The sequence below is a fragment of the Aphelocoma coerulescens genome, chromosome 2 (assembly GCF_041296385.1).
Source record: "Aphelocoma coerulescens isolate FSJ_1873_10779 chromosome 2, UR_Acoe_1.0, whole genome shotgun sequence".
Lineage (NCBI taxonomy): Eukaryota > Metazoa > Chordata > Aves > Passeriformes > Corvidae > Aphelocoma > Aphelocoma coerulescens.
The window spans coordinates 11,692,216-11,719,680 of record NC_091015.1 but is presented as its reverse complement, the minus strand read 5'-3'; the positions used below and the strand labels follow the sequence as shown (position 1 = coordinate 11,719,680).

At 40.2% G+C, this 27,465-nt stretch overlaps 2 protein-coding genes across 6 annotated transcripts in view; one reads left to right on the top strand and one right to left on the bottom strand.

Annotated features, from left to right (window-relative positions):
- The window catches only part of PITRM1 (pitrilysin metallopeptidase 1), a 28,072-nt gene extending 6,930 nt beyond the window's left edge, over positions 1-21,142 (top strand). For both annotated transcript variants that reach the window (XM_069006464.1, XM_069006465.1), the window contains 17 exons: positions 970-1,083; positions 1,487-1,583; positions 5,547-5,681; positions 8,266-8,404; positions 9,812-9,928; positions 11,004-11,136; positions 11,831-11,951; positions 12,718-12,794; positions 13,094-13,259; positions 13,383-13,483; positions 14,425-14,545; positions 15,308-15,379; positions 16,459-16,571; positions 17,047-17,172; positions 18,390-18,535; positions 20,123-20,225; positions 20,664-21,142. In XM_069006464.1, coding sequence (XP_068862565.1) covers positions 970-1,083; positions 1,487-1,583; positions 5,547-5,681; positions 8,266-8,404; positions 9,812-9,928; positions 11,004-11,136; positions 11,831-11,951; positions 12,718-12,794; positions 13,094-13,259; positions 13,383-13,483; positions 14,425-14,545; positions 15,308-15,379; positions 16,459-16,571; positions 17,047-17,172; positions 18,390-18,535; positions 20,123-20,225; positions 20,664-20,757 — 1,975 coding nt within the window. In that variant the 3' untranslated portion in view covers positions 20,758-21,142. The remainder of the gene's footprint in view (positions 1-969; positions 1,084-1,486; positions 1,584-5,546; positions 5,682-8,265; positions 8,405-9,811; positions 9,929-11,003; positions 11,137-11,830; positions 11,952-12,717; positions 12,795-13,093; positions 13,260-13,382; positions 13,484-14,424; positions 14,546-15,307; positions 15,380-16,458; positions 16,572-17,046; positions 17,173-18,389; positions 18,536-20,122; positions 20,226-20,663) is intronic.
- Positions 21,143-21,745: 603 nt separating this feature from the next.
- The window catches only part of PFKP (phosphofructokinase, platelet), a 43,061-nt gene continuing 37,341 nt past the window's right edge, over positions 21,746-27,465 (bottom strand). For all 4 annotated transcript variants that reach the window (XM_069006462.1, XM_069006460.1, XM_069006461.1 and 1 more), the window contains 6 exons: positions 25,979-26,143; positions 24,920-24,981; positions 24,313-24,424; positions 23,463-23,562; positions 22,724-22,829; positions 21,746-22,281 (listed from right to left, as the gene is read on the bottom strand). In XM_069006462.1, coding sequence (XP_068862563.1) covers positions 22,131-22,281; positions 22,724-22,829; positions 23,463-23,562; positions 24,313-24,424; positions 24,920-24,981; positions 25,979-26,143 — 696 coding nt within the window. In that variant the 3' untranslated portion in view covers positions 21,746-22,130. The remainder of the gene's footprint in view (positions 22,282-22,723; positions 22,830-23,462; positions 23,563-24,312; positions 24,425-24,919; positions 24,982-25,978; positions 26,144-27,465) is intronic.

Below are 27,465 nucleotides of genomic sequence, written 5' to 3'. Positions count from 1 at the left end.
TCTTTAGACACTGAAGTAGAGATTATGTTGTGTTTTTTGTCTTATGGGCCTTTTCCAGGTTAGCTGGATTGATATGTGGTTGAACTGTTGTCTTGGGGTGACTTCATGATGTGTATCTATCTTTATTTCCCCTTATGAAAAAGAACAGATGTTGTGGGGTCTGGTGCCTAGCCAGCTTCAAACCATGACAATTGTTCAGTGAGCTGGCTTTTATTTGCCTTAGTGACTGTACTGATAAATCTACAAGAATAAGTTTGAGTCCAGAGATGAGTATTGCAGAATCCAATGCCTGAGCCTGCCATTGAATTTGTTCTGTGATTTTTAGACATGGAATTGTGGTTGTTTATGAGTGGATGAGCACCTATTGCTTTTTTGTTAGCTTTGGTTTGAACTGCAGGGTGTTCTGTATTCCTGGAAGTGCCAGTTTGTCTCTAAAGATGAGCTCTGTGATTGACCCTTGCCTGACAGCTGGGACACAATTGTCTTTATGCGTGTAATTTTTTTTTTAATACAGTTGATAATAATTGCAGCAAATATGGAAAACTTCACTTCAACCACTTTGCAAATACTGCTTTAGAAGTACCAGTCCACTCACCTTAAGCAGAAAGTATGTTTGGTGTTACATGCAGCTAAAATTTTCACCTTAAAAAGAGAGACTTCTTTACCTGAAAGAAATTACAGATGAATGGGAAGATGAACAGAAAGTACTAGCTTTACTTTGTAGCTGTTCTTCTTAAACCATATGCTGTATGTTTTCTTAATAGTGGCTACTACTACTGAAATTGAACAAAAAATGCTTTTAAGTTCCATTTCTTGCCTATTTGGTAATTATTTTACCTTCTATCTAGATTTTAAAATCGTGTGTGTATATGTGGAAATGGCAGGTTTTTCCCCTTTTCTTGCCTTTGTTGGTAGCTTTAATGCTTAAATTTTGGTACTTGTCACGGAGCTGGGTGTGTTTTATTCTAGGTTTAATGGCTCAACAAGAGAAGCTTATTTCAGTGTGGGTCTACAGGGTATTGCTGAAAGAGACATTGATACTGTGAAACAGATAATTGATAGAACAGTCGATGAAGTTATTGAGTGAGTAATGCTGAATTTTTAAGAATACTCTTAGTTAATATAATAATATGTAGGCATGTAATAATACAGACTTGCATATAATAACATGCCTTAAAAATCTAGTTATATTACAATAAAGGCACCAAAGTAGAAGTATTACTGTTCAATACTCTTTAAACTTGCATCTGCTGCTTCCTTTACTGTACCTTATTCTCATCAGCATAACCTTCAGAAGATAAATGATGTTAGTTCAGTTTCTCTAAATGACACAACATAAGATTATTTCATATCCATTTAATTCAATGTGAAAGACATTATTTTGTAATGCTTCCTTTATCAGTATAATAATTCATTTTCATAACTTCACTTAAAGTGGTCAGTGTTAATGGATATGATTTCGTTCTCTCATCACTCCTTCCCAAAGGAAAGGATTTGAGGAAGACAGGATTGAAGCTCTACTTCACAAAATTGAAATACAGTTGAAGCATCAGTCTACAAGTTTTGGACTTGCCCTGACATCTGTAAGTCTGTGTGTGTTTTTTTAAGAAGGGTTAAAAAAAATCTCCTACCTATGTATTTATAAAATATGGGGTGATTTGTAGGCTCTTGATATGTAAAACTTTCCAGTTAAGGGCTCTTCTTTGTCATATTGTGTACATATTTCTTCTTTCTTTTCAGTAGCTGTCAGACTGTCTGTGGACTTCTCACTGTACGAGTTAATGAGGCAGTGAGCCTGTTGTCTTTGCCTGAATAGCAGCTTTGATTGCAGTTGCACTGGTTACTTCTGTGAGGGGCATATCATACTGGCTCTGGGAACTGTGTGTTTTGGCTAGATGCCTGTGTATTTTCTAAAAGCCAGATAGGACTGTATTTTTCTATGGACTTTAGGATTGTACTGCTGTAAGTTAATTTCTAGATTCACAAGGGAAAATGTACACTAATGCAGTTCTTGGCCTCAAATTTTGATACCAAACTGTTATGAAAAACACATTACACAGCAGAAGGTTGTGTCTTGAAGAAGTCTGCAAGTCATATTTGGAATAAGTGAGGTGTAGTATTTGCAGTCACTGTGGAAATCAGGGTCTCCTGGAGCCACTCATTCTTTAATCTCCTCTGCTCCTTTCTGCTCTGCAGCAGCCTCAGTTGCTTAGTGGCTCTTCTGCTTTCTCTTAGGTGATGCAGGTTCTTTGCATGAGCAGGATTTCATGCCTAGTTATATACAGTTAGGCAAAGAAGCAGAGCCCTGGAGTAACTGGAGATTTGTAAATGGAAGACCACAAACAAAAGCTGTTTCAAATCAGATTGCTATGCAGCCAAATAGGCAAATTGTGGATATTTAAGTGCCTGTCATGTTCATGGTAAATCTGGGAAAATAGGCCTGACTTTGATAGCCAGTACCTTCTGGCATGTCTTCGGATATTGGGAGTAATTCTGTCTGATGAAATATTTATGCATATAACTTTATCTTTCAACATATTTAAGTCCTGAAGTTGATTCAATTGCTATACCTTCATTCTGGAACAGAAAGCTCTTAAATACTTCTTCTTAAATACTTCTATTTAAGTAATGAGTATTTTGGACCAAACCATTACACCTTCTTGCTTTTAAACACCAGTCTTGCAGCATTTAGTGTTAATACTCCCACAGAGGAGAGTTGTGTTTCAGTTTGTTTCTCTGAAGTCATGTTTCAGAAGTTGACTTTGAAGAGGGCCTGAAAGGGACCTAGTTATAACTAAAGTGATCACAGAATCATAGAAAGGTTTGGGTTGGAAGGGACCTTTGAAGATAATCCAGTTCCAGCCTCCCTGCTATAAGCAGGGCAATCATTCACTAGATCCAGTTACTCAGAGCACTTTTGACATGTCCTCAAACACTTCCAGGGAATGGGGCACCCACAGCTTCTGTCAGGAACCTGTTCCACTGTCTCACTGCCCTCATAGTGAAGAATTTCTTCTTTATGTCCAATCTAAATCTGCCCTCTTTCAACTTAAAACTGTTGCTGCTTGTCCTGTCTGGACAGGGTGTAGTAAAAAGTCTCTCTTCACATAAGCCCCCTTCTTACATTGAAAGGCCCCAATAAAGTCTCTCCAAAGCCACGTCCTTCTCCAGGTTTAACAACCCCAAGTCTCTCAGCTTGTCTTTGTAGGAGAGGTGTTCCAGCCCTTTGATCATGTCTGTGATCCTCCTCTGGATCTCCTCTAACAGGTCAATGTCTGTCTGGCACTGCAGGCCCCAGAGCTGGATGTAGTACTTCAGGTGGGGTCTGATGGGAGTGGAGGGGACAGAATCACCTCCCTCCCCTTGCTGGCCCTGATTCTTGTGGTGTATCCCAGGATACAGTCTGCTCTCTGGGCTGTGAGCACACATTGTGGTCTCATTTCCAATTTCTCATCTACCAATATCCCCAAGCCTTCACTGCAGGTCTGCTTTCAAATCTTAAACCATGCAATTTGTACTGATTATTGGTCATTGCCCCAGCCCCGGTGCAGGACCTTGCACTTGGCCTTGTTGAACTTCATGTTCTTCTTGTGGGTGCACCCCTCAGGCCTGTCCAGGTCCCTCTGGATTGCATCCCTACCTTCCAGAGTGTCTACCACGTGTCTCAGCTTGGTGTCATCTGCAAACCTGTTAAGTGTGCCCTCATTGCTACTGGCTGTGTAAGTAATAAAAGTGTTGAATAGTATTGGACCCAGTACAGACCCCTGAGGGACAGACAGCACTTGTTACTGATCTCCCTTTGGATGCTGGCCATTGGAATGCCACTGCTTGCATGTCACTATCCAGCCAATTCCTTATCTGTCCAATAGTCCATCCATCAAGCCCTATCTCTCCAGTCTAGTGATGAAGGATATTGTGTGGGACTGTCAAAGGTCCTGTGAAAGTCAAGACAGGAGGCATCAGTGTTGATATTAGAAAAAAGCTGTTCATGAGAGGGTGGGCAAATGTTGGAACAAGCTCTCCCAGGTGTTTGGGATAGAGTTAAATCTCTTCCCAGTGGCTGGAAGGGGGCTGTGTTCCTGGTTTGTGCTGATAACATGTGTGTTTTCAGTACTGCTCAGTGTTGGCAGTGTTGAGGCCTTCTCTGCTTCTCACTTAACCCCACTCCACCAGCTGGGAGGAGACACAAGGGGACAGCTGACCCCAAATGACCCAAAGGATGTCCCACACCATGCTCAGCAGTAAGAGCTAAGGGAAGAAGAAATGAGGGAATGTTTGGACTGATGGGGTTTGTCTTCCCAAGTCATCATTATGTGTGATGGAGCCCTGCTGTCCTGGGGATGGTGAACATCTGCCTGCCCCTGGGAAGAAGGGAATGAATTCCTTGCTTTGCTCTGCTTGCACACAGCTTTTCCTTTACCTGTTAAAGTGCATTTATTTCAACACATGAGTTCCTTTACTTTGACCCTTCTGATCCTCCCCCATATCCTGCTGTGAGGGCAGGGAGTGAGTGGCTTTGTGGAGCTGAGCTGCCAGCCAGGGATGAGCCGTGACACCAAGAACTGCTTGGACAATGCTCTTAGATGTGTGGTTAAACTTTAAAGTTGCCCACTGAGAACCAGCACTGAATTGTTGTAATGACCCCACAGAAACCTCAAATAAAGATTGAATACTTTTATTTCAAGGGAACTTGAAATACTCAAGCATGTTATAAAAGAATACTATTTTTTGTATCATATTGGGGAGTTTCCACAGAATAGATAAAAATAGTTATTACTAAAAAATGCTGAAGGCTTATGATACCTGCTTGTAATTAAACAGGTAAGAAAAGAGAAGGTGGGTTTGACAGTTAGAGGCTTTTTTTTTTTTTTTTCATATGTCTTGGGATTTTTCTACTTAGCTTTGGTTTTGGTTCTTTTCCCCATTCATACAGAGTAGAAATGGAGGAGCTTTTATTATCTTACACTTGTGTTTTTGGAGCACTTTTGATAGCAACTTGAGCAAAGTTTATAGTCTGAAATTAGAGAATAAAAGAAATGTCCTGGGGATATTTCTGGTTATTTAGTATTTTCTTTCTCCAAAGTCCCATCTGTTTTACTATGTTTTACATAGTTTACATGTTTGAGTCACCTTCCTATAAATCATTTCATCTAGCTGATATAAGACTGTAATATATATGTACTGCTTTGTTTCTACCACCTGTTTCTGTTTTCCTTCTTTCTTGAGCTGAAAAATTAATTTTAAATGTGAGGGAGTAAAGAACACTACAGTATGTTTCCAGATATACACATGTATGCAAAAAAAAGAGTAATAATAAAAAAAATGGTGGTTTGGTATGATGAAATTCGAGGCAGGAATGGAGAGAACAGGACACAGGAGATGATGGAATAGAACCTTATTCTGAACAGTATTTTTCCCCCTACACCTACATTAGCACTGCTCATTCTGTGTCTGCTAGTCAAGTATAAAATAAGGAACACAGATGCTGTCAGCTAGAGAAATGCAGGTGGATTGTCCTGCTTACCTAATTCTTCTTTCCTGTTCAGTACATAGCATCGTGTTGGAATCAAGATGGGGATCCAGTGGAGCTTCTGAAGATTGCAGATAAAGTCTCTCGGTTCAGGCAGTGTCTTAAAGAAAATCCCAGATTTCTTCAGGAAAAAGTTAAAACGTACTTCAAGGTAGGCCAGCTTATGGAAAGTTATCTCGTGTTAATTTTTAAATCACAGTTTTGTATTTGAAGTTAAACTGAAGGCTAGTTTATTACCATATTGCCTGTTTCTAGGTGTAGATTGAACAGGGGCACATTGAAGTGAAGCATGTTAATTCTGAATGGTTCAAGTGAAAACTTTTCGAAGTGGAAAAAAAAAAAACCTGGTTGGCACAGGCTGCTGTGACTGGAAAAGGAACAGCACTGGTTCTTCCTGAGTGTCTGCTGTAGGTCTGGAAACCTCTAGGGTTCCAACCTATGGCTCAAGATCCTCAGGAGGGGCTGTCAGGCCACCACACTCAAGCTTGCTATCCCCAGAGTAATGCTGAGCAGGATCACAAGTGACTGAATCCCCAGCACACTGACCAAAGGCTAAGAGACTGAGAGGGGTCCTTTGTACAGGTTCCAAAACGTTTTACTCCTCAGAGGGTCCAGGTACAAAAAAACAACAAGGGAGGGTCCAGGGGTTTTATAGGGATACAGTTCACCAGTCAGGTTTGGGCAAAGGGGAGGAGAGAATAAAAACTGACTAATCTGGGGGAAGGTGGGAGGGAGCAGGGGGAGAGGGACCAATGGGGTATTGAAAAACAAAGAACTTTCTAGAACATATACATATTCAACAGGGTGATACATATTAAAGAACATATACATAAAACAGGGAGGGGAAACTATTACATAACAGGGCAAGGGATTGTGGGTGCTCATCATAACTCTGGGGGAGAGTTTGGACCTCAGAACCAGCCCACCAGGTACTCAGGGCTGCATTCTGTCCCTGTGGCTCACCTGCCACCTGAGTGGTAGCAGCAACCACTGCCACGTCTGGTTGGTCATTTGGAACCACACTGGATAGAAAACTAATAAAATGCTAATATTTTACCAAACTGTGATTCCTGATGCACATAGGTGCTTCCTGATGAGAAGTTCAAATGTGAACAGAGAATTACGGACCTAGTCATGTGTTCTTTACTATTGACATAACAAAGTATATCTCCTTTTCCTTGTAAAGGGTTTGGTTACAAGTAAGATTGTCTTGGTTCTCCTCATGTTCATTGAACTGCTCTCTGAATTTTGCTGTTAGTGCCAGTTATTTCTGCTCTTTTTCTTGTTTTCATCTCCATATGTTCTTCTGGAGTTTTTGCAGAAATAAAAAATAACCAGTAAGGGCATTATAGCACTGAATTGTTCTGAAGCCTTGAATTAGTTAATGCCAGAAAAAAAAATCCAGTGATAGCAGTGCAAAAGTGGTGTGGGTTTTTTGTCAGTTTTGTTTTGTTGGCTTTGTTTTGTTTGTTTACTTTTTTTGGTGGGTTTTTGTTTGGGGTTCTTTTTTCCTAATCAACTTGTTTGAGTTGTTTTGAAAGGCAGATTTATTATAAGTAACTGTCACCCTGATTGGAGTAAATCTTGGTTTTAATATACTCAAAAGCAACAAGAGACAGTGGCATCAGTTGAAATCAGTTTTCCTAAAGGCTTTCCTAGTGTCTGGAGGTAGTAGGGGGCTGTTAAAGTTTTAGCTTCTGTAGGGAAGAAAGGCAGGTGCAGTATTTTTGTGCATTTTCTTTACTGTACAGTTCTGTTGAGGGGGCTGAGGCAAAGGCATAACCCGGTGGGAAGTGATGAGAATAGCTGGATGTTCTTACGTTATGAGGTTATGCACTGTTGTACCTTGTGCTGGGAAATTATTAAAGCAGGCAGGCAGGGAGCAAGGGAGAGAATGACATTCACCCTGTCTGTTTTACTATGGCTGGTTAATTTTGTATTTCCCTCTTTAACTCTGTAGTCAGGTTTCTATAGTCTTTTCACACAGGCATGGGGAGATAAGATCATAAAACAGAATCTGATTACAGATTACCATTGTCCCAAATTGTTGGCAGTGTCTGTCAGTGGCAGATGTTGCTGTTTGACTCCTACATTGAAATGGGCAGTTTTTCAGGTCACTGTCTTTTGACTGGCCTGCCTTTCCTATTAAGGAAAATGGAAGCTGCTTGAGTAATTTTGATATTAAAATTCCACAGTCTGGTATAAACAAGAATTCAACAGCAGTTGTGACTCTTGCATAATGGCTGGAGTTCTGTGGCAGCAAGGCTGATGTGGAAAGCATTTCTGAGCAGGATAAGGCATGCACATTTTACATCATATGGGATCTCTGTGCACTCAAGCTTGGGCAGGTTGAAAGAGGTGTTTAATCAAACCCTCCTGCATTTAACAAAATTGCCCATCTTAGAACACTCTCCAGATAAAACTTACAGCATGTAGCTCTGTAGCATTATGTACAGTTGTTTAACCTTGATTTAATTAAACTAATGAGTACTGTGTGCTGTTGAGGGACTCTGACTCCAGAGTGAAGCTTTGCAGAAGGCTGTTGGTACTTGTTCTTGTGGTGAGCTTCTCCTGTATGAAACCAAGGATTCAGTCTGTGTGGTTGGGATACTTTTGATAACATGTAAGCCAAATGATGCACAGGCTGTTTTATTACTGCTGATGGAGCAATAATCTAAGGCAAGGAAGTTGCCCTCAGAATTAATAATGCTTTGTTTTGGGATGTATTTCTGCAGGATAATCCGCACAGATTGACTCTGTCAATGAGTCCAGAGGAAGACTACCATGATAAACAAGCTAAAATGGAAGCAGAAAAGCTGGAAAAAAAGGTCAATGCACTTTCTGAGGAAGAAAAAACCCAAATATTTGAAAAAGGTTAACTTGCTTTTTCACATTTTTATTCGTATAACAGTTTTTTAGCTGGTGTTCTGTAGAGTATCTTAAATTCTCAGGCACTCTCCATCATTTGCTCTGAAAGGGATGGGGTTTTTTTATTAAAAATTTGTGTACGTGTGTTACAGGGCTGTGCAGTGCTTACACTACAGTGTATGACTGGTATATTCCATTAGTTTTAACACTCAAAAATGGAATGATCATTGTTTTTATTAGGGCAGAAGAAAGGAAGTTGTTTTAAAATCCCAATCTGCTTATTCTTTCCCATGTTAACTTGCACTAACTGGAAGATGAATTCAGAGAATCCCAGATTGGGTCAGATTGGAAGGGACTACAGTGGGTCATCTCCCTGCTCAGGCAGGCACATCCCAGAGCACATAGCACAGGAGGCTGCCAGAGGATTCTGGAATATCTCCAGTGAGGAAGACTCCACAGCCTCTCTGGACAATCTGTTCTGGTGTTTGGTCACGGTGCAGTAAAAGTTCTTCTGCCTGTTCAGTTGGAACTTTTTTGTGCATCAGTTTCTGCCCATTGCTTCCTGTACTTTTGCTCAGCACCACCAAGCAGAGCCTGGCCCATCCTCTTGGCACCCCCCCTTCAGATACTTACATAGCATTGTGTACCTTGAAGCTGTTAATTTATGGGCATGAGGTCTGCTTCATGCTCCTGTAAAACCTACATTCTGTAGTTATATTTCTTATATTTTCTGGTTAAAAAGCCAACTATAAAAGTAGTGCTGTGTTTAACTTATTCTGGAGAATAACTTACACTTGAAAACCATGGGCAGTCATCTAATTTTGTTACAGCAGTGTCTAGTAGCAGAAATCCTCCAAGAATACGACGTTAATCTTCTGAAGCTTTGGTGTGTGACAGGAGATAGGGGAGCACGAAATCAGAGGAGGCTTTCTACTTACAGAGATAAATTGGAGAGTACTCAGAGGTGACCAGCTAGTATCTGAAAGGCTGAAATGTGAAAGTAATCACAACAATTCAGCTGCATCAGTGTTCTTACAGAGCACTTGAGTAAGAACTGGAGCAGACTGGGTTAGAAAGAAGCTTCTTATCTGCCAGGTCTGGGTCGATGGTTGCAGAACTGAGTGACAGGACACAGAGACAGGTGTCACTTCTTCAAAGATTAAATTACATATTACTGTAAACAGGTTGTGAAAAGGGGATTGGAAAGAGAATCTAACAAGAGTGTTCTGTTTGCTGTTTTTACATGATAATCTGCAGAATCTGCTTTAGTAGAATATTTGCAAAATTGCAGATAGAAGACTCCAAACTTGACTCTTGAGTTTTTCTGGTCTGCATCATCTCAGTAGGTTTTAGGTTTTGACAGCACTTCCACTACAAGCTGAAAATGACCATTTGGTATTCTCTCCTTACTAGGTTTGGAATTAATTGCTCTTCAAAGCAAACCTCAGGATACCTCTTGTCTCCCAGCTTTAAAAGTGTCTGACATCGAGCCCAAAATCCCCTTCACCGTGCTGGAGACAGCGCTCACAGGTTTGTCTGTGTCCCAGAGAGCAACACTATTGGGTTGTTCCCTGGCTGCTGGCTCAGCTGTGGCCCCTTGCCCAGGACATGGACTGGCTTTGTGGCCCATAGCTGTGCTCCTTTTCCTCCAGCCCAGCCCCTCTGGGCAGACACGGCTGTGGATCCGCAGGCCCATCGCTTCTGAGGGGCAGCATGGAGCAGCCTCCCGGCCTTCCCAGGGCTGGCAGGAGCTCCTGATGGCAGCTCCCTGCTGCAGGCACACTTCCACCTTGCCTTGCAGTCAGAGGAGCCTCTAGGAGGCTCTTGAGCAATTCCAAAGGCTTACCCAGGTTGCAGAACTCCTGGCAGCTGGGGCAGCGAGCCTTCCTTACTGCAGTCCCTACCCATTTTTTGCAGAATATTATATACAGGAGCCATGGGGGAAAAAAAAATGTTACTGTCATTCCTCATAACTTCAGTGCAAGTTTTTCCCTGCTTTGCTAGGGGTTTTCCCATGGATTGATAGGAGATGGTAGATCTGAATTTTGTTATGGTTCTGTCAACATTTTGTAGGTAAATACCATTCATTAATATATTTCTAACAGACATTTTTTTTCAAAAATTACCAGCAAGTGTCAAGACTGTATAATTTTGATGCAAAAAATCACCTGCTTTTGTGAAAATTCTAACATACATATTCTAATGGCCTAGCTTAGGAAGAGTGTACAGTGCAAGAAGCTGATCTCCTCAGCTTTTGAAGTGATGAAGGCGAAAATAAGAGGGAAAAACTTGACTTGTTCAGAAGCAAATTACTACTTTTTTTATTTGAGTGTTACCTCTAAAATACGACCTCTGTTTGAAGAATTCTCATTTCAAATTGTCCAGGTTACCTTACCATTTTCCATTACTTTACCATGGACAGAAACAATAAAACCCCTTTGGTCCAGTGTTCAGTATAATGTGCAAAATTTAAACAAGAACTGGCTCTGAAACACCAATAGAAAATTATTCTTAATGGGAAGTTCTTGTAAGAAATCATTTTGCTTTTGTGTTTTTGTACTAGGAAGCTGCTGGTTATTCTTTGCTTTTGTTTTTTTGTCCCTAGCTGATGAAATTCCTGTCCAGTACTGTGCTCAGCCAACCAATGGGGTGGTTTATTTCCGAGCTTTTTCCAGCTTGAACACACTTCCTGAGGAGCTCAAACCATATGTGCCACTCTTCTGCAACGTCATTACCAAGTGAGAGGTTTACTTTCTTACAAGCTGAAGCAACAGGCTGTAATACAGCTTGCCAAAATACTAATATTGCCTTTAATAATTCCAGCATCTGTTCGTAACATAAAAGGGAAATGATGATAAGTTGGTTTCCTGCAGAAAATTGTCTTCTTTATTCCAAATTGTTTCCCTTTCTCATTCACTCTCAGCTTTGCCTTTTTGCCCAGTGTCAACACAAGCGTTCCCTCAACAGATTAGAAAATTTCTATAAATGAAAAATAGCCTAGCAGAGATTAAAGTTTTCACTTGAACAGACTTCTGGTCCAGTTTTGCCGTGTGGGGACAGAAACAGTGACCCCATCACAGGGGAAAGAGGAGCAAAGAGCAGAACAAGTGACCTGGGTTTGGAGGAATATGTTGTTTTTATTGATGAGATCAGCTCACGTGATGTTGTTAATGTAGTTCATATGGATGCTGGTAGCAAGCCTGCACGTAAGGCATGCTTTTTAATACAGCATTTTAAATTAGCAGGATGCCCTTATTGAAAAGCTTGGTGGAAAGCATTTATAAGGCATGAAGTATTATGTTTGCTTGATAACAGTCCAAATTGTTTAGTTGCTAAATTAGTATTGTCCTAAACAGACTACTTTACAAATGCTCCATGGATTTTGGTTTTGGTATACACTGAAAAGGGAAACAAATCTCTTGTTTTTCTCAGGATGGGATGTGGAGCCCTTGATTACAGAGAACAAGCCCAGAAAATAGAACTAAAAACAGGTGGTATGTCTGTCAGCCCACATATCATTCCAGATGATTCACACCTGGATGTGTATGAACAGGTAAATTAATCATAACCTTGCAGATGTTACACTTGCAGTAACAATTGTGTGGTTAAGGGTCAGTCCAGGCTCCCAGGGAGAGGGTCAAGCTAATGTGCATTGAAAACTTTGTGTATGAAAGGACTTCTGCCTTTTTGGTAAGATACAAATTAGATGATTACAGTAACTTGGTACTTTGTGTTAAGGGGAGTGTTTGATGTGGGTGTTCTAAGGCAGTGCTTCACTAGCATCTGTCACCGTATTTTTGAGTGCTCCAAAATATTTTGGAAGCAGAGGGCAGAATGGTGTAGTGTTGCACTCAGATATTGCTGTTGATGTGTTACATCACTGTTTGCAGCATCATTAAATCTATGTGTTGGGCATAACAGTTCTGGCAATATTTCTTGGGATTTTCTCAGAGTTGCTGGGGGTCTGCTCCCTATGGATCCTGGAGTTAAATTAGGGGGATTCCCTGGAGAAAGGTGCACCCCAGAACAGAACTTGTACTTAATGGGAAAAAATGTGAAATTTTGTTTCTCAGCTGCTGCTTTCTGTTGAGAAAAAGGGATTGAGGAGTAGCCAGGCTTGCTTTGCCAGAAGAGCAGTCACATCTAATGTCTGCTCTGATTTCAGTAACACAGCCTGCATTAGAGTGATTTTGTGATGTGTAGCAATAGGTTGGCATCATTACATCACTTCCATGAAAAGTTCCTGTGCATTTCTTGGTCCAGTGCTGTGGTTGTCTTGTGTGAAGTGTTTTTTCTGTTTTGTTTATTTTTTCCTTCAGGGTGTGCTCTTTTCATCTCTGTGCTTGGACAGAAATCTGCCAGACATGATGCATTTATGGAGTGAAATATTTAACAAGTACAGTACATTGGGTTTTGTTTGTTTGTGGGTTTGCATGTGTTTCGGGGTTCTCTTTTTCACTCTTCCCCCAACCATTCTCCTCTTCTTAGATATCCTACTTCGGGATTTATTTTCATGATTCTATCTCTAATGTCTTTCTAAACTTACATATTGCATCAAGAGCATGACTATATAGTGGATTAAATGGACAACCAAAAGTTTAAAAGCACGTTGTTGAACTCTGGATGATGAATGATTCAGTATAATAAATTTCATTGGTGTCCTTTTGCATGAGACCTGCTTCTATTCTTTTTCAGCCCAAGATTTGAGGAGGAAGAACATTTCAGAGTGCTGGTTAAGAAGACTGCCCAGGAGCTGTCAAATGGCATTCCAGATTGTGGGCATTTATATGCCTCTATTAGAGCCAGCAAAAACCTTACACCTTCTGGAGAGCTGCAGGAGATGTTCAGTGGAATGGATCAGGTGAGAAGTTAATAATGCCCTTCAGCAAGGTCCAGATCCTTGACTGTGGAGTTACAGGCTGGTTTTTGTTAATTCTTCCTGTTGATTTAGTCTGTGGTCTTTCTGCCTTCCCTTTGTGCACAGGTGAAGTTGATGAAGAGAATAGCAGAAATGTCTGATATTAAACCAATACTACGCAAACTGCCACGCATTAAGAAGTATTTATTAAATAGTGACAACATCAGGTGAGTTCCAGCTAAAAAGAAAAGGGGCATTTTGGTTAAAGAGAGACCATGGCCTGTGAAAGTGCTTTTCTCAGTGCATCTCATGGTGTACTGGGGTTTTGTGAAATGGGATGTCTGTGGAAAAACTACACAAATGTTAATTTAAATTCCCTTTGCTTACAGAGTGGTAGCTATGCTTTTGTTCAATTTTTAAATGGTATGAGAGACTTAGAACAAATTTCATAGGTAACTGGTGTGTAAGTGACCTGTGCAGTTTTACAGAAATAGTCAAAAATCTGCCTTTTTTTGCCCCTTCAAGGTGCTCATTAGACAAATACTGTTACATTGTGTTGTAACAGTTGAATATAATTTGGTTTAGGTTTTTGTTTTGCTCCTAAAAGGAAAGCAGTGACATTCTGAAACCTGCTTGATGCATATATTGGAAAACGCAGAGATCACATTAAGGTGTTTAATGTCAGATGCATTAGTTCCATAAATGGGTCCGTTTGAAGTGACAGAAGTTGCAAAATTTTGTTTTTTGAAGTACGAAATGATAAATGAAATTATGTAAATATCTGTACTGTTCAAAACCGTGGTAGGGCTGCCACTACAGAGAGGATACAGAGGGCATTATTTTCCTTCAGAGACATTTTTATTTGCAAAACTGAGCTAGTCTTGTCTTGTGCACCAAAGTGGTTTGACAGCTACTGCTCAGCTTTGGTCTGAAAGTGTTCTAGGTCAAGCAAAAGAAAAGCAATTGGACTGTAATTTTTTTTTTTTTCCACATCAGATGCTAGATTGAGTATTTTGCCTTTCTCTCTGTTATTGATTATCAGCAATCACTGACCTAACATTCTGATGATTTAATAGAAAATGTTTGGAAAGACAGAGTGGTACAAATTATAAAAGACTCTCTGAAAACACAAAACCGTGTTTAAAAATTTGATACATATTTTTGACAGATGTTCAGTGAATGCAGCACCTCAGCAGATACCAGAAGCATCCAAAGAAATAGAGAAATTTCTAAAGGGCATAGCTAAAAGTAAAAAAGAGCGAAAACCTGTTCGTCCCCATGTGATTGAGGTGAGAAATTGTCATTTGTGATTAGGACATCAAATGCAGTTGGCCTGATAGTGTCAATACCATTGTGCCACCAAAAGCTTGACCTTGGATACTGTGTCCATACAAAGATGTCTGAAGAAATCTGGCAGTCATCTGTGCTCAGCTGCTCTGTGTTTTGCCATGGACTGTGTTCACTGCAGTGAAGCGGACAACAGAAATGCTGTAGATCAGCTGTTAAGCCTTACTCTGGGATCACTGCTTTGGCGTGGGATGCGGAAAAAGATCTTCTTCCTTCCCCTGTTGCATAAAACTAACTTCTTTTTTAGCTGAGCTTTAGTTGAAATGTTGGCCAAAAGCAAATAGGGCATGATGTGCAGTTCCTCAGTTGCATAGGAATTTGTTTTGTTATCATGGTGTTCAGGACATTTGGCACAAAATATGCTTGGTTCAGTGGAGTTGACAAAGGACCTGCTCTGTCACTATGCAGATCTGTCTTAATTTCTGATGAGACTGGAATAAGGTCCCAGTTCCCTACCCATGAGTGAAATGATTGTAACTTTATGGGCCTCCTTTAATGTGGGTCTTGATGTCTTTCAGTGCCAGATTACTCTTGGAGGGAAATTAATTTGGCAGTTGTCTCAGAAATATAAAGAAGTAATTGAATACCTTGTTTGTTTGTGAAGGTGTGGTTTGATGATTGCCTTAAACAAGTTGGAGTGGAAGGGGTTGCATTTGTAGTAGTCTTGGTCTAAATTGTTAAATCATGAGGACTCTCTCTTGTAGAAATCTTCAGAAGTGAAACCTGTGGGAAGTGAAATGGCTACTGGTTTGCAGATCACAAGGAAATTAGTTAATGTAAGTACATTATTGGTGGGGGATATTGGTATCCCTGGGCTGTTGCTGATGTAATGGTCCATCTTAAGCTGTTACAGAAGCACAGCACTGAAGCATAATTCATGCCCTTCAGTTCCACAACTGACCATCAAACTTAATCACTTCCAGTTAGTCTCTTCCTTTCCTTGGTCCCCTCTCTAAATGATTCTAAATGTGAATGACACTTGACAGAAGAGAATTACTGAAAATGAGATCTGTATTTGGCTACAGGAAAGAAAAGTACACCATGAGCTCTCCTTTTAGAAGAGAGGGGCAGGGAGAGCTCAGCCCAGGTTTTGCCTGCTGACCAGTGCTGTAAATACACTGCTCTGCTTGGCCCAGCCTGCCAGAGTTGTGTGAGGGGCTGGGGATGGGGTTTCTGAATTTAAGAAAGGATGGGAAGCTCTGAAACGATGCCGCTGGAGTTGTGTGAGGGTCTGCTTGTGCTGAAGTGAGCACACAAGCAGATGTATGTGTGGAAGAGGCAAAGGAATGAGCTCTGCAGAGGCCCAGAGACATGAAGAGGACTGAAAGTTTGGAAGTGGGGTTGTAATGAAGAATTGAGTCTATTGCAGGGGGTGTTTGAGCAGAAATTTATACTGCAGCTGCTGTCTTAAATAGTTTTCTTTTTCTGTGGGTTACAGTTTCTGACTGTTTTCAATGTCTAGAACTTAGTAGATGGATTGGGATACAATGTGGTGAGCATGTTATGTGTGTGACACAAGTGGAGAGTTAAGAACACGTGTTTCAATCAAATCCATGGCCAAATCCAGACTCCTTGGTAGTGATTCAAAATACATAGCACTGAGAAGTGGGGCTGCAAGGATGAGTAGCTGATGTATAGTGTCCCTCTCCTGTAGTTTTCCAAGGCAGTTCTTTGTACTGAATTGCTGGTACAGGCACAAGCAAAATGCCACTGGTTGCAGGGTGGGATAAGTGGCAGCTTTAGCATTTGTGTGTCTGTATGCTTGGCAGAATTTCCTGGTTCTCAGAAAAGAGATTTCTCAGATGGATAAATTGTCTCCTCTGCTAACTGTGACAATAATGTGTTCTTCTCTCAGGATCCTACTTTCAAGCCATGCCAGATGAAGACCCATTTTGTACTTCCCTTCCCAGTGAACTATATTGGGGAATGCATTCGAACAGTTCCCTACACAGCTGCAGACTATGCCAGGTGGGAAGCAAAACATCAGGGAGCTTCTCTGTGCACTGCACAGCACAAAACAAAATGGAAAGGGTTGGGCTGACTGAAGAAAATGGAGTGTTGGTAGAAAATGATTTGCAGTGCATTTGTCACAAAATCTTTATGAAGCAACTGTTGCATGGCTGGGCCCAGAGAAGCCCTGTAAAGGCTGAGATAAAGTAGTGAGGGGCTGCTGTCCCCTACCTTGGAATAAACAGCCCTGCCTACTTGGATGTGTCCTGAGTTGACAGTCCTACTGTATGTAACAAAGTTTAGTGCTGCTCTTACGGTGATGTGACATTATTCAGCTATTACTAAATACTGAGTATTGCTATCATTACTGTTGTAGATTGTAAGAAGCAATGCATTGCAAATGGGGATCTGAGTGAGCTTTAGGGGCAGTTGAGACCATTACTGTTGTCCAGTTCACTTCACATCTTCGCTGCTTCTATTTCTTTTGTTCCAGCCTTCGAGTTCTTGCACGGTTGATGACAGCTAAGTTCCTACATACAGAGATCAGAGAGAAAGGAGGGGCCTATGGTGGAGGTGCTAAACTTAGTCAGAGTGGCATATTCACGTTCTACTCCTACAGGTAACAGTGGGTTTGTTCTTGATGGCTGAGGGGACCACTGACTGCATTTGGATGTGTCTTATTCTTGACTCATTGTAGCAGTCTTTCAAGAAGTGAAATAAAAGGGATGAAATTAAATGATTCAGTGCTGATGAAGTTAGATTGCCTAATAAACCCATCCTTGCTTTCTCTTGTTTGTGTCCTTGGGAAAGCTTAATTTATCTCTGCTGGTAGCAACCACTGCTGCACCTCTGCACTTTGGTGTTTACTGTCTCAGTATCAGATTTATGTAAAACTGGCTTTCACTTGTTTATTTCTGGGTTAAGGAGGCCCTAAAAAAAAGGAAATTCAAGACTATAAATTTGAGACCATGAAGTAGGATAGTGATGTTCCCTAAGATTCTGAGTTTGAAAGTATGCAGCTTCCTTCCGTGACTGGCTGAAATCATCAGAGATTCTGCAGAAAGCATTGCTGGTGATGAGCTAGAACTGCTTGATCCTTTTTTTCTATTCCTCTTCTCTGCCAGTCCAGAACAGTTACCTCATATTTGGCATACCAAGGCACTTTCAGATGAAATTTGAACTGGAGGTATTGTAGTTGCAATTCTCACTAGAAGTGTCGTGTGGATGGAGTCCTGGCTTCAGTCGTTTTCCTAGCCCAAAGGTAGCCTGGCACAGTGCTTGGTCACGATTCCTAACTGAGGTTTGAGCAGCCTGGCCTTTCTGTGAAGCTTCAACATGGTAGGACTTGTCCTGGCAGTAGTCCTTAACTTGCCAGTAGTAGTTAACCTGTGGCACCTGTTTTACAGAGAGTAAAAACAGGTGTGGCAAGAAAAGCAACTGAGAGAAGATAGGGCATATCATAAATATTCCTGGTGTGGGCAGTAATGGCAGTGCTGCTTTCTGAGCCCACTGTGAGCAGTGCTGGCTTACCTGACCTGCTCCTATTACACCACTTCTCTCTACACCATCTTGGAACTACTTTTAGGCAGCTGAACTTCTGCACCTGTGTATCTAAAATTTCTGCTTGGTTTGTAACACTGTTTTCTTCTGGAAAAGAAACACAAAACCAAACATCAAAACTTCTTTTTGTACAAAAAAAAGTTTATAATTTGTTTTTCCCCTTGTATATTTGTGTGATGCATAGTAAATTATAAATGAAGTGAGAACAAAGGAATTTTAGTTTTTCATTTTGTAAGACTGAAATACTTAATTTTTATGTTTTCTTTTTCTTCTAAGAGACCCAAATTCATTAGCCACTTTGAAAACATTTGAAAAAGCAGTTGAATGGGCCAAATCTGGAGAATTCACACAGCAAGATATTGATGAAGCTAAACTAGCAGTGTTTGCTGCTGTGGATGCACCAATAGCTCCTTCAGATAAAGGTACCTTCTGATCATCCTCCCAAGGCTGTCAATGTTTATTTACTTTCTAGTTTACATTTAAAGGGAAGAAAATAGTTTGCTAAACCGTGTCAGATGGTAAAATTTGTGTTTGGCAGATGAGAGATGATGGCAGTTTCAATGAATCAGTTGGTTCCTGTTGCTCCCTTTCAGAAAACCTCATGCACTCAGGCTCTGCTGAAGTTTTGTATTCATACTGCTCCTCTGCATCAGATGGAGGTAGATTGAGGAAATTACTTTAGGTTTGGAAAGCATTAGATGCAGACAGATGAAAAGAAATACTGGTCTTCTGAGTCAAAAAGAGCTGAGGGATTGTTTCCTGACTCAAGCAGGCATAATTGACTGTGAATGTCACTAGCCTTTTGTGCATATGTTCTCTGAAGAAGTTAAAGCACAGAAGGCTGTCTGCTGGGATGGAGGGTGTTATCTTCTTTGCAGATCTGCACACTCATGATGCCTTGGTAGTATCTTCACATCTTTTCAGTTTACTGATTTGTAGCTTTGCTTTCCTCGCTTCCTTCTCTCCCTCAGCTGAATTTCAGTCCAAAACTTGCCCTGATAAATTTGTTTCCTTCCTATACACAAAGGATTAAGATACACAAGGTTAAGATCAGCATTATTTTAAAATGTGCTTGTAGTAACACTGACTTTTTAAACAAGAACACTTCAAATGAAGCTGACTTTTGCCTGACAGAATCTGGTTTTGGTCTGGGTAGTTAAAAAGCAATCAGTGTGAGGTGCACATGAGTGCAGTGCCTGCTTGCTGGGTGTTGGTGTCAGTGAGGGATGACAAATATTCTTTGGCATTTGAACACAGATCTTAACAGAGCACTGAATAGGAGAGCTTTGTTCCAGAGGCCTGGGAACTGGTGCAAGGAACACCTTCATCCTTTTGAGTCGCTGGGCCCTGCATATGAAAGCCTTAACCTGGCTGGGAAGTCAGCACTGCCTTGGGCAGGAGGTTGGACTAGTTGACCCAAGTCCTCCCAGCCACCTTTATTTCCCTGACAAGCAGCTTTTCTATTACTATTTTGGAGTTCTCTGGTTGTTCAACAAGCCATTATATTTAATTTTAGTATTAAAATGCTGTAGGCAAGTATTTCAACAAAAGCCTTAGAGCATTTGTATGCAGATTTCTGTGTGTAGTACAAGAAGGTGATCAAACCTTCACATTGCACATACATCATGATTGGAAATAAAAAAAACTTCTAAAAATAGAAGGTTCATGAAATACAGTTTGTTTAAGAAGTTGTTAGAAAGAACCCCCACTCTTCAGAATGAATTACATCTAAGTTTCCTGGACCACCATTATGTTCAGATTTTTGACAAAGTAAATCATTTGCCAAAATAATTTTTTTCCTAAATAGGAAACTGTTACTACCTCACCCTGGTTTTAACTTACAATGCTTGATTCAGTTGGATATTCTCTCAGAACAGTGGTTTGATGGTAGTCTGTCTCTATTCCTTTCCAGCACATGTTCCTATTGTAGTTTGCTCTTACTCTTGCATGTCACTGGGACAGATTCCAGTGCACCAGTGCAGTGTGTGGTTTTGTCCTCTTTTTTGTAGGAATGGGTAATTTCTTATATGGGATTTCAGATGAAATGAAGCAGTTGCACAGAGAACAACTTTTTGCTGTCAACAGTGCTAACCTCGTTGATGTATCAAACAAGTAAGCCTGTGCTCAGTTGTCATATTTAAGTCACTGGATTTCTTCCCTTGGCCTTTCTTACTACTTCCAGTATTTTCTTCTGTAACCTAGAAAAGGATATGTTAATTATATCCTGCTTATTGCATGTTTAGCAGATGTAACTCCCTCCTACACTCTGAATTTGTGGGAGATTAGGTTTGATTTACTTCTGAAAGGTCCAGAAACTGTCTGGAGCATGAGTACACTGACTGTATGAGCTGGTGTAGCATTCTGAATTCCACTGTAAATGTAAGAATTCCAGTATGGCCAAGTACAGGGTTAAGGAGAGACTGTTGTGATGACTGGGCAAAACACAAGATGGGAGTGTTTTTAACCTGTATAGGCGAGCTATGGTTAACTGAATGTAGCAGCTTCTCACTTGTTCATGGATTTTCTTTTTTTTTTTTTTTTTCCCCCAAGGTACCTTGCAGTTGGGAAGAGCACTCGTGGTCAAGCTGTACTTGGCCCAGAAAATGCAGATATCACCAAAGATCCCTCATGGGTCAAACGATGATTTTGCAGCTGAACATCCACAGAAAACAAGCCAATCCGTGTGACTACAGCATTAGGGGTTTTTTTAGTAACTTTTAGCAGTGCTATGGCCCAGCTGCAATACTCATTGCTGTTTTTTAACAGTGTTCACCAAACCAGTTAGAAGCTCCCCTTCTCAAAATAACAATGTGAAACATTTTCTAACCATACAGTATTTGAGAGCAAGAATTACATGCTCTGCATGGCAAAGACAGACCTTAATCTTTTACTGAAGCCTCATTCTTCCAATTGCACATGGATACTATATAAATATTTTTGTATATGGAAAAGTCTAGTTTTAAATGGTGTTTTGTTTGAAATCATGTCTGCAGTTGGATAAATAAAGAACTGTCTCTCATACTGACAGATTTCATTCTGTGGTGTGGCAATTCCAGCTGTCTTTGCATAAGCCTGAGCAGTCTGTGACAGTACATTCCACCAAGCTGAGAGTGCAGTGCAGTGGGCGAATCCCTATTCTATATAAAGTTCAGTTCAGCTTGACAGTTTGGGCAACAGGCAGTCAGATTTCTATGTCATGACTTAATATTTACCTTGTTGGCGTGGTCCAGGTAACATAAACTGGCATGAGAAAACATTTTTAGCTGTTTGTCAGCCTCATTACCCTTTTTCATCAGTATGGGAGGGGGGTGTTAACAATCTTAAAGAAGCTCTGATAAAAAGGAAAGATGAAGCGAGGGCCGGGTTACACCCTTCCGAATCTCAAGTTGCTAAAGCTGCTCCTCCCCATTCCCAAATCCAAGAACTGGTTTTAGCATTCCTTGTATGAGGAGAAAGGATTCCAACTCCTAGCCTAATCCTGGAGCAGCAATGAAAAACACTTGCCCTGCTGTGACTACTTCCTGCAGGGTTAGGGAAGGGAAAGGAGTGTTTCTTTTTTCCTTCACTGGTTTGTACAGAGAATCCTGAAAGTGCTATTCCCCCAGTTGTTTAAAAGCAAATGAACACACATGTGATGTTTGCAACAGTATTTTATTTCACTTCAGAAACATTAAGCACATCCTGTAACTCAACACAAAAACTAGCCATCTACACTTATTTTTGGGGTGTAAGTACTCTGAAACAAAGTGCAGTAGATGAGTAACTTACGGAGTGCATAGAACAGTGTTGCACTTGCTTGTTAAAGGGCAGTATCAGTAACTGGTGTTTTCCATTAGATGCAAGGGTTTGTTTCAAACATAACACACAAACAGGACAAAATCTGTGTGACAGCTGAACGTCTTGTTTCACGTAAAGTGCTGGAACAATAATTTAAATGTTACAAAACAAAGCTGTAACAATTCTAAAGCATTGTTACTCACAATGTGCATCTATGACAACAATCTAAATGTGGTGTGTTTAGATGGCTCCGGTCTCGGCCTCCTTTGGGAGCATGGCCACGTGTTCCAGCTGGCCTGAGTCTGACACATCGTAGCTGGTCTTGTACTTGGCCAGGATTTTCATCAGTGGCCGCAGCTTCAGCCACCACTGCTCCTTGGGAATCCTGTGTCTGTGGGGGAAAACAGGGAGGTGAGATACATGTGGGATCAGGCACTGCCTTCATGGGACGATGTAAATGCTGACCCAAAATGAGGAGAATCAAGGACACACAATCCCAAAGGAATTAACAGATCTTACTGGAAGGTGTTAAACATAATACCTAATTTGGCACAAAAATGCTGCCCCACTGAACTGAAACAGAAGTAATGCTAGGCACCAGGGCAAAGGCAATCACATGAAAGTTACTTAACAGGACAGCAGAGTCCCAAACTTCACCAAGAGACTCTGAAGTGTAAGAAGTAAAAGCACAAAGAGAACACAGAGAAGTGAACAATCCAAGTGGAGCTGGGAGAATGCAGGCCCAAGGCAAAAGCAGTGAGGTGGGGGAAGTGTTTGAGGTGGTGCAAGGCAAGCTGTGGTGAGGTGTTCACCAGCAGGCAGTGCATACGTACATGAAGTCTGTTTCACTCTTGAGCTCAGCCACGGGTTGGAAAACGAGGTTGCGTCTCCGCATTCCCAGCAAACAGACTGAGTCATCGGTATTGGCAAATACTTTTCCTAAAAAGAATGAAGTAATTCAGCATCTTTCTTACATGTATAAGGGCAAATACAATTTTTCTGTAATTAAACTGAATCAAAAACTTACAGTAGCTTCATTTCAGCTACTGATTATTTAACAGAATGATAAAACATCAAATTAGTGCTTTAATAGGGTTAGATCTTCACTTTTTAGCTTAACCTGGGTGATTAGCAATGAAATTGTAGTGCAATTAAGCAACAAAAGGATTGAATTTTAGCATCCAGTTTTAGCTTAGATTTCAGGAAACAGTGCTTTTCAGAAATTCCCAAAGAAGACGTATTACCTTCTTCTGTCTCCCATGAAGGCAGCATGAAACAAAAAAGAACAGATGTAACTATACAAGCATCAATTCCTGCATGCATGAAAACCTGCAGTCACACTGGCTATTTTGTTTAAGAGGATGATAAAACAGCTATTTGAAGTATTGACCTCACTCAGGTGGAAATGCTCATAAAGCAGGAAGCACAGCAAGGCACTACTGAATAATAAAACACCAAGAGGGGAAGAAGAATGTTGTCTAACAAACATTCTTATGTTTGCAAAGTGGAGTAGTCTTATACTGACAGACAATCAAAGACAGTAACGAGAGACTGCACCAAACATTTCTGCACCTTTCCGGTAGGTTTCTTTCAGTTTTTTGGAGATCCACTGCATAGCTTTTGCTGAAATTTTTGTCCCGAAATTTCTATCAAACGGCGAAGGTGCTCCACCCTGTGCGAAAATTGAATTTTGGGTTAGCTTATCAAACCAGGATTGGTGTCTTGTTTTATCAGTTATCTCTGCTAATGGCCTGTTCTACCTCTTATTTCCATTTCCCCCACTTAAACAACAAAACAACCAAAAGCCCCGCCCCATAAATCAATCTAAGGTGTTTAAAATTTGTGTTCAACAGCTGTAGTATTCTCATAGAATCAATACTACTTCTCACTTAGAAGAATGGAGGGGACTGTGCACTTCCCTCCACCTCAGCCTCGGTGATGAGTGTAGCCAAATCAGGAACTCCCTTTGCCCACTAACAAGCTGCTTAGTGAGATAAAAGAAATGCAGGTAACACACGCCAAAGAGTAGCTGACTTCTGTCTCTTCCACAGAAACATCCCTTTTCACAACTTTCTTACTGAAATCTCTGCTCTTCCAGGGTTCAAGAAGCAGATACATTATGGATGGGCAGGTAAGTGTATTATGAAGAAGGTATTACAATTAATTATAAGACAAAAAGTTCAATATTGATTTATTTATACAGGAGAGGATAAAAATGAAAATCATAAAGAATCTAATGCATTTTTTCCCTAGATTTTTCAAAAGGGTTTGCAATAAAATGCTAAGAAAACCTTCTGAATTGCCTACAAACAAAAATACACACTTTCTTCCCTTGAGTCAGACTCGTTTGAAATACTTGAACAGTGTATGTACTTTGTGCATACAAAGTTAGTCTTGTCTGTAACTTTAGGGTTTTATTTACCTGCTGCATATGACCCAATACATTTTTTCGACAGTCAAACACTCCTTTTCCTTCTTCAGAATACAGCTGATAAATGAAATCAGTTGTGTAGTTCTCATTGCAGTTCTCATTTCTGTAACAATTAAGGCCAGATAGTCAGCAAATTTACTATAAAGCACTGGATCTCTTTACAGCTACTGAATGGTGTTTTCCCTTTTCTTGATAGCAGTAATCCTGGCTTGGACATTTTCATCTCATCACATACACTCACTTCCATGTAACAGGCTCATGATTTTTAGGATTCTTATAGCAAAGGTCATAGTGTCTGTAATGCACTACCTTTAGTAAGAAAGAATCTAAAATAAAAGACAAACCTGATGAGAAAATAGACTGAAAATAGGGTAAAGTTTTAGAGCAAATATATTTACATAGAACTAACTTTTGGACTTGAACTTCCAGACAGGTCCCAAATTGCCTTCTGGAGCAGCAGTTTTACTAAAAATCTCAAGTTAAAGGAATAATCAAGGAAAATATTGACTTGGAGTGTCATTCCAAGTGGCCAAGCAGCCTACCTGGCTGGGAATGCTCAGTATCACTGATGCCATCTATTACATCTACTTTTACCTACCTCAGCACTAGACCACGCTGGATACTGGTTTTCATTTTTTCAGTCAAGTGTTCCACATTAGCCTAGAAACAACAGAAGTATTTTTAAAGGGCCATGTAGAACTCTAAAACAACCTTAATGAGCCTACATTTCCTGAGAACTTCTGTCAAATATTCCACAAAAAGCATTACACACAAATTCAAATTATTGAGATTTTTGGAGATTCAGGATAGCATACTGTGCATGGCTGTTCATCTTGGGTTAAAACTAACACCTTTCTCCACATCAGAAGTAACATATTTTATTAACTCAAAGGTGGTTTTTATATGCTTTACTGCTACAGCATCAAGCTTGGATACACATAAAAATACAGAAATTGCCACTCAAGTTCACAGCCTGCCCTTACTTCCAGAGTCCTGCAAACAGCTGAGTGGGGGTAAGTTCTGATCCATTTCACATCTCTCTGCTTTTCAGGAAATAAATTTCTATCCTTTCAGCTTAGCATTTGTCCACGACTAGAGCTAGCACTAACCACCTCAGAAGTGTAAAATCCTCACAAGTAGAGAAGTTCCATATCAGTGTATGTACTACATCACAATCCATAATCCTTAAAGCCTGAGGGCTTTATTTTAGTAACACCTCCACACATGCTCTGAATAGCTGTGGTAACAGAGTCAGTATTTAATAAACTTGACATGCTGGTCAGTTCCTGTCCTCAACAGCCTTCTAACACAGTCCTCCCATCATGGAAAAATAGTCTTCTCTTGTTTTTGGCTTTATTTTAAAACTACCCAGGTCTGTTCACTGAATTTGGATTTCAATCCGAAGACTAAAAATCAAACAATTCATCTAGTAGTGCTTAATGGCCAATACAATTATTTTTGTCATTTTATTGAACTTGGGTGTCAACAACAACTCTGTCTACATTCCTTTATATAATGTTATGGCACAGGAACTGGCATGACAAATGCAGCTTTTAGGCCCAGTCTCAGCTGAGCCATCTACTTCAAGTGAACACATTGTGATACACACACAACAACTTTAGGATCTACTTAAAAATGAGCAAAAGCTGGTGAGTACCTGGAGCTCTCTGATATCAAACTGCTCTTCGAAGATGTAAGCAGCATCAGCTCCTGCTGCCAGGGCGCCCATGTTGGCCAGGTAGCCGCAGTAGCCGCCCATGGTCTCGATGATGAACACGCGGCGCTTGGTGCCGCTGGCCGACTGCTTGATGCGGTCACACGTCTGCTCAGAGACACGAGAGCCTCAGTATGCACTAAAACCCCTGATTCTTTACACTTTTGTGTGTCATGCAACTTTGTGTCACTGACTGGCAACAAAAAAAATTAAAAATAAAGCATTTATAAAAAATGGATCTTTTAAGGAATTCCAAAATGGCATAATCCACATAACTATAATAATTATCAAATAAAAGTATTTCCTATAAATCATACACTGAAAACCAGAGTAAAAATAAAATGTTTATATCCTAGCAACTCTTAACATCTACTTGCTTCCTGTAAATACTGAAACAAGAATTCATTTTGGTTTGTAGTGGCATTAACCAGTTGTCTATCTGTGTTTTTTAACACAGATACAAATAGATATAATGAAGCTTTTTAATGAATTCTGGTATGAATAAACTTCTCTTTTTTAACTCTATTAATTACTTAAGCTTACTTCTTCTTAGCACTGGTATTAAAATTCACTACATTCCTATCTATACCAAATTTCTTAAGTCCTTAGCATGTATAGCCCAATTACTTCCGGTAATGATTTCTACATAAATATAATTAGTTCTTTCAAGCACTACTGGTGCATGTTTTAAAATGTTTTTGGTTTTTTATTAATAGGTACATACTTACTATAAGAAGACTGCAATCTTCACTTGCACCTTACTCTGACCAGCATAAGGAATGTTCTCTACAATGAGATCTGTTGCTTACATGAAAGAAGCTAACAGCAACATTTATTAGAGCTCCCTAAGAGATGTGGGAAGTAACAAAGACAGAGGCAATCCCCAGTGTGGCAAGACCCAGGAATTTTAGTACAGAAACTTAGGAACTAGGTTACTATCCACCTCTAGGTTTTAATAATACTCAAAAATCTATTTGATGAACTCACCTCCTGGAATGAATTTTTCTACCATTCAAAGTTATTTTAAAATTGCTGATTAATGTATCTTCCTTTCAGAAAGCAAGTAAGAGAAATGGATCCTATCTTCTTGTCTTAGAAACAAATAAATAAATAGGATATACCACATTTTGTGACAGGAAGAATTTCGTGAAACTGATGTACTGTCCCAACTATCAATTCAGTAAAAATGGAAATGAAAGTACCAGGGAAGCTTGTCATCTTGCAACCTGAATTATGGTAACTTAAAAAAATCCCCATGCCTTACTGATTTTCTGAACTAACTGTAGGTGCTGTAATATTTGAGGTATTTCTGTTTCAGTTTTTTAAAACCAGAACCTTCATTCAGCTAACTGAAAATACTACTTCAGGCTGCAATTCAGACTGTGAGCAATACGGTCCTTAAAACCATACCTAAAGATCACAGAACAAAT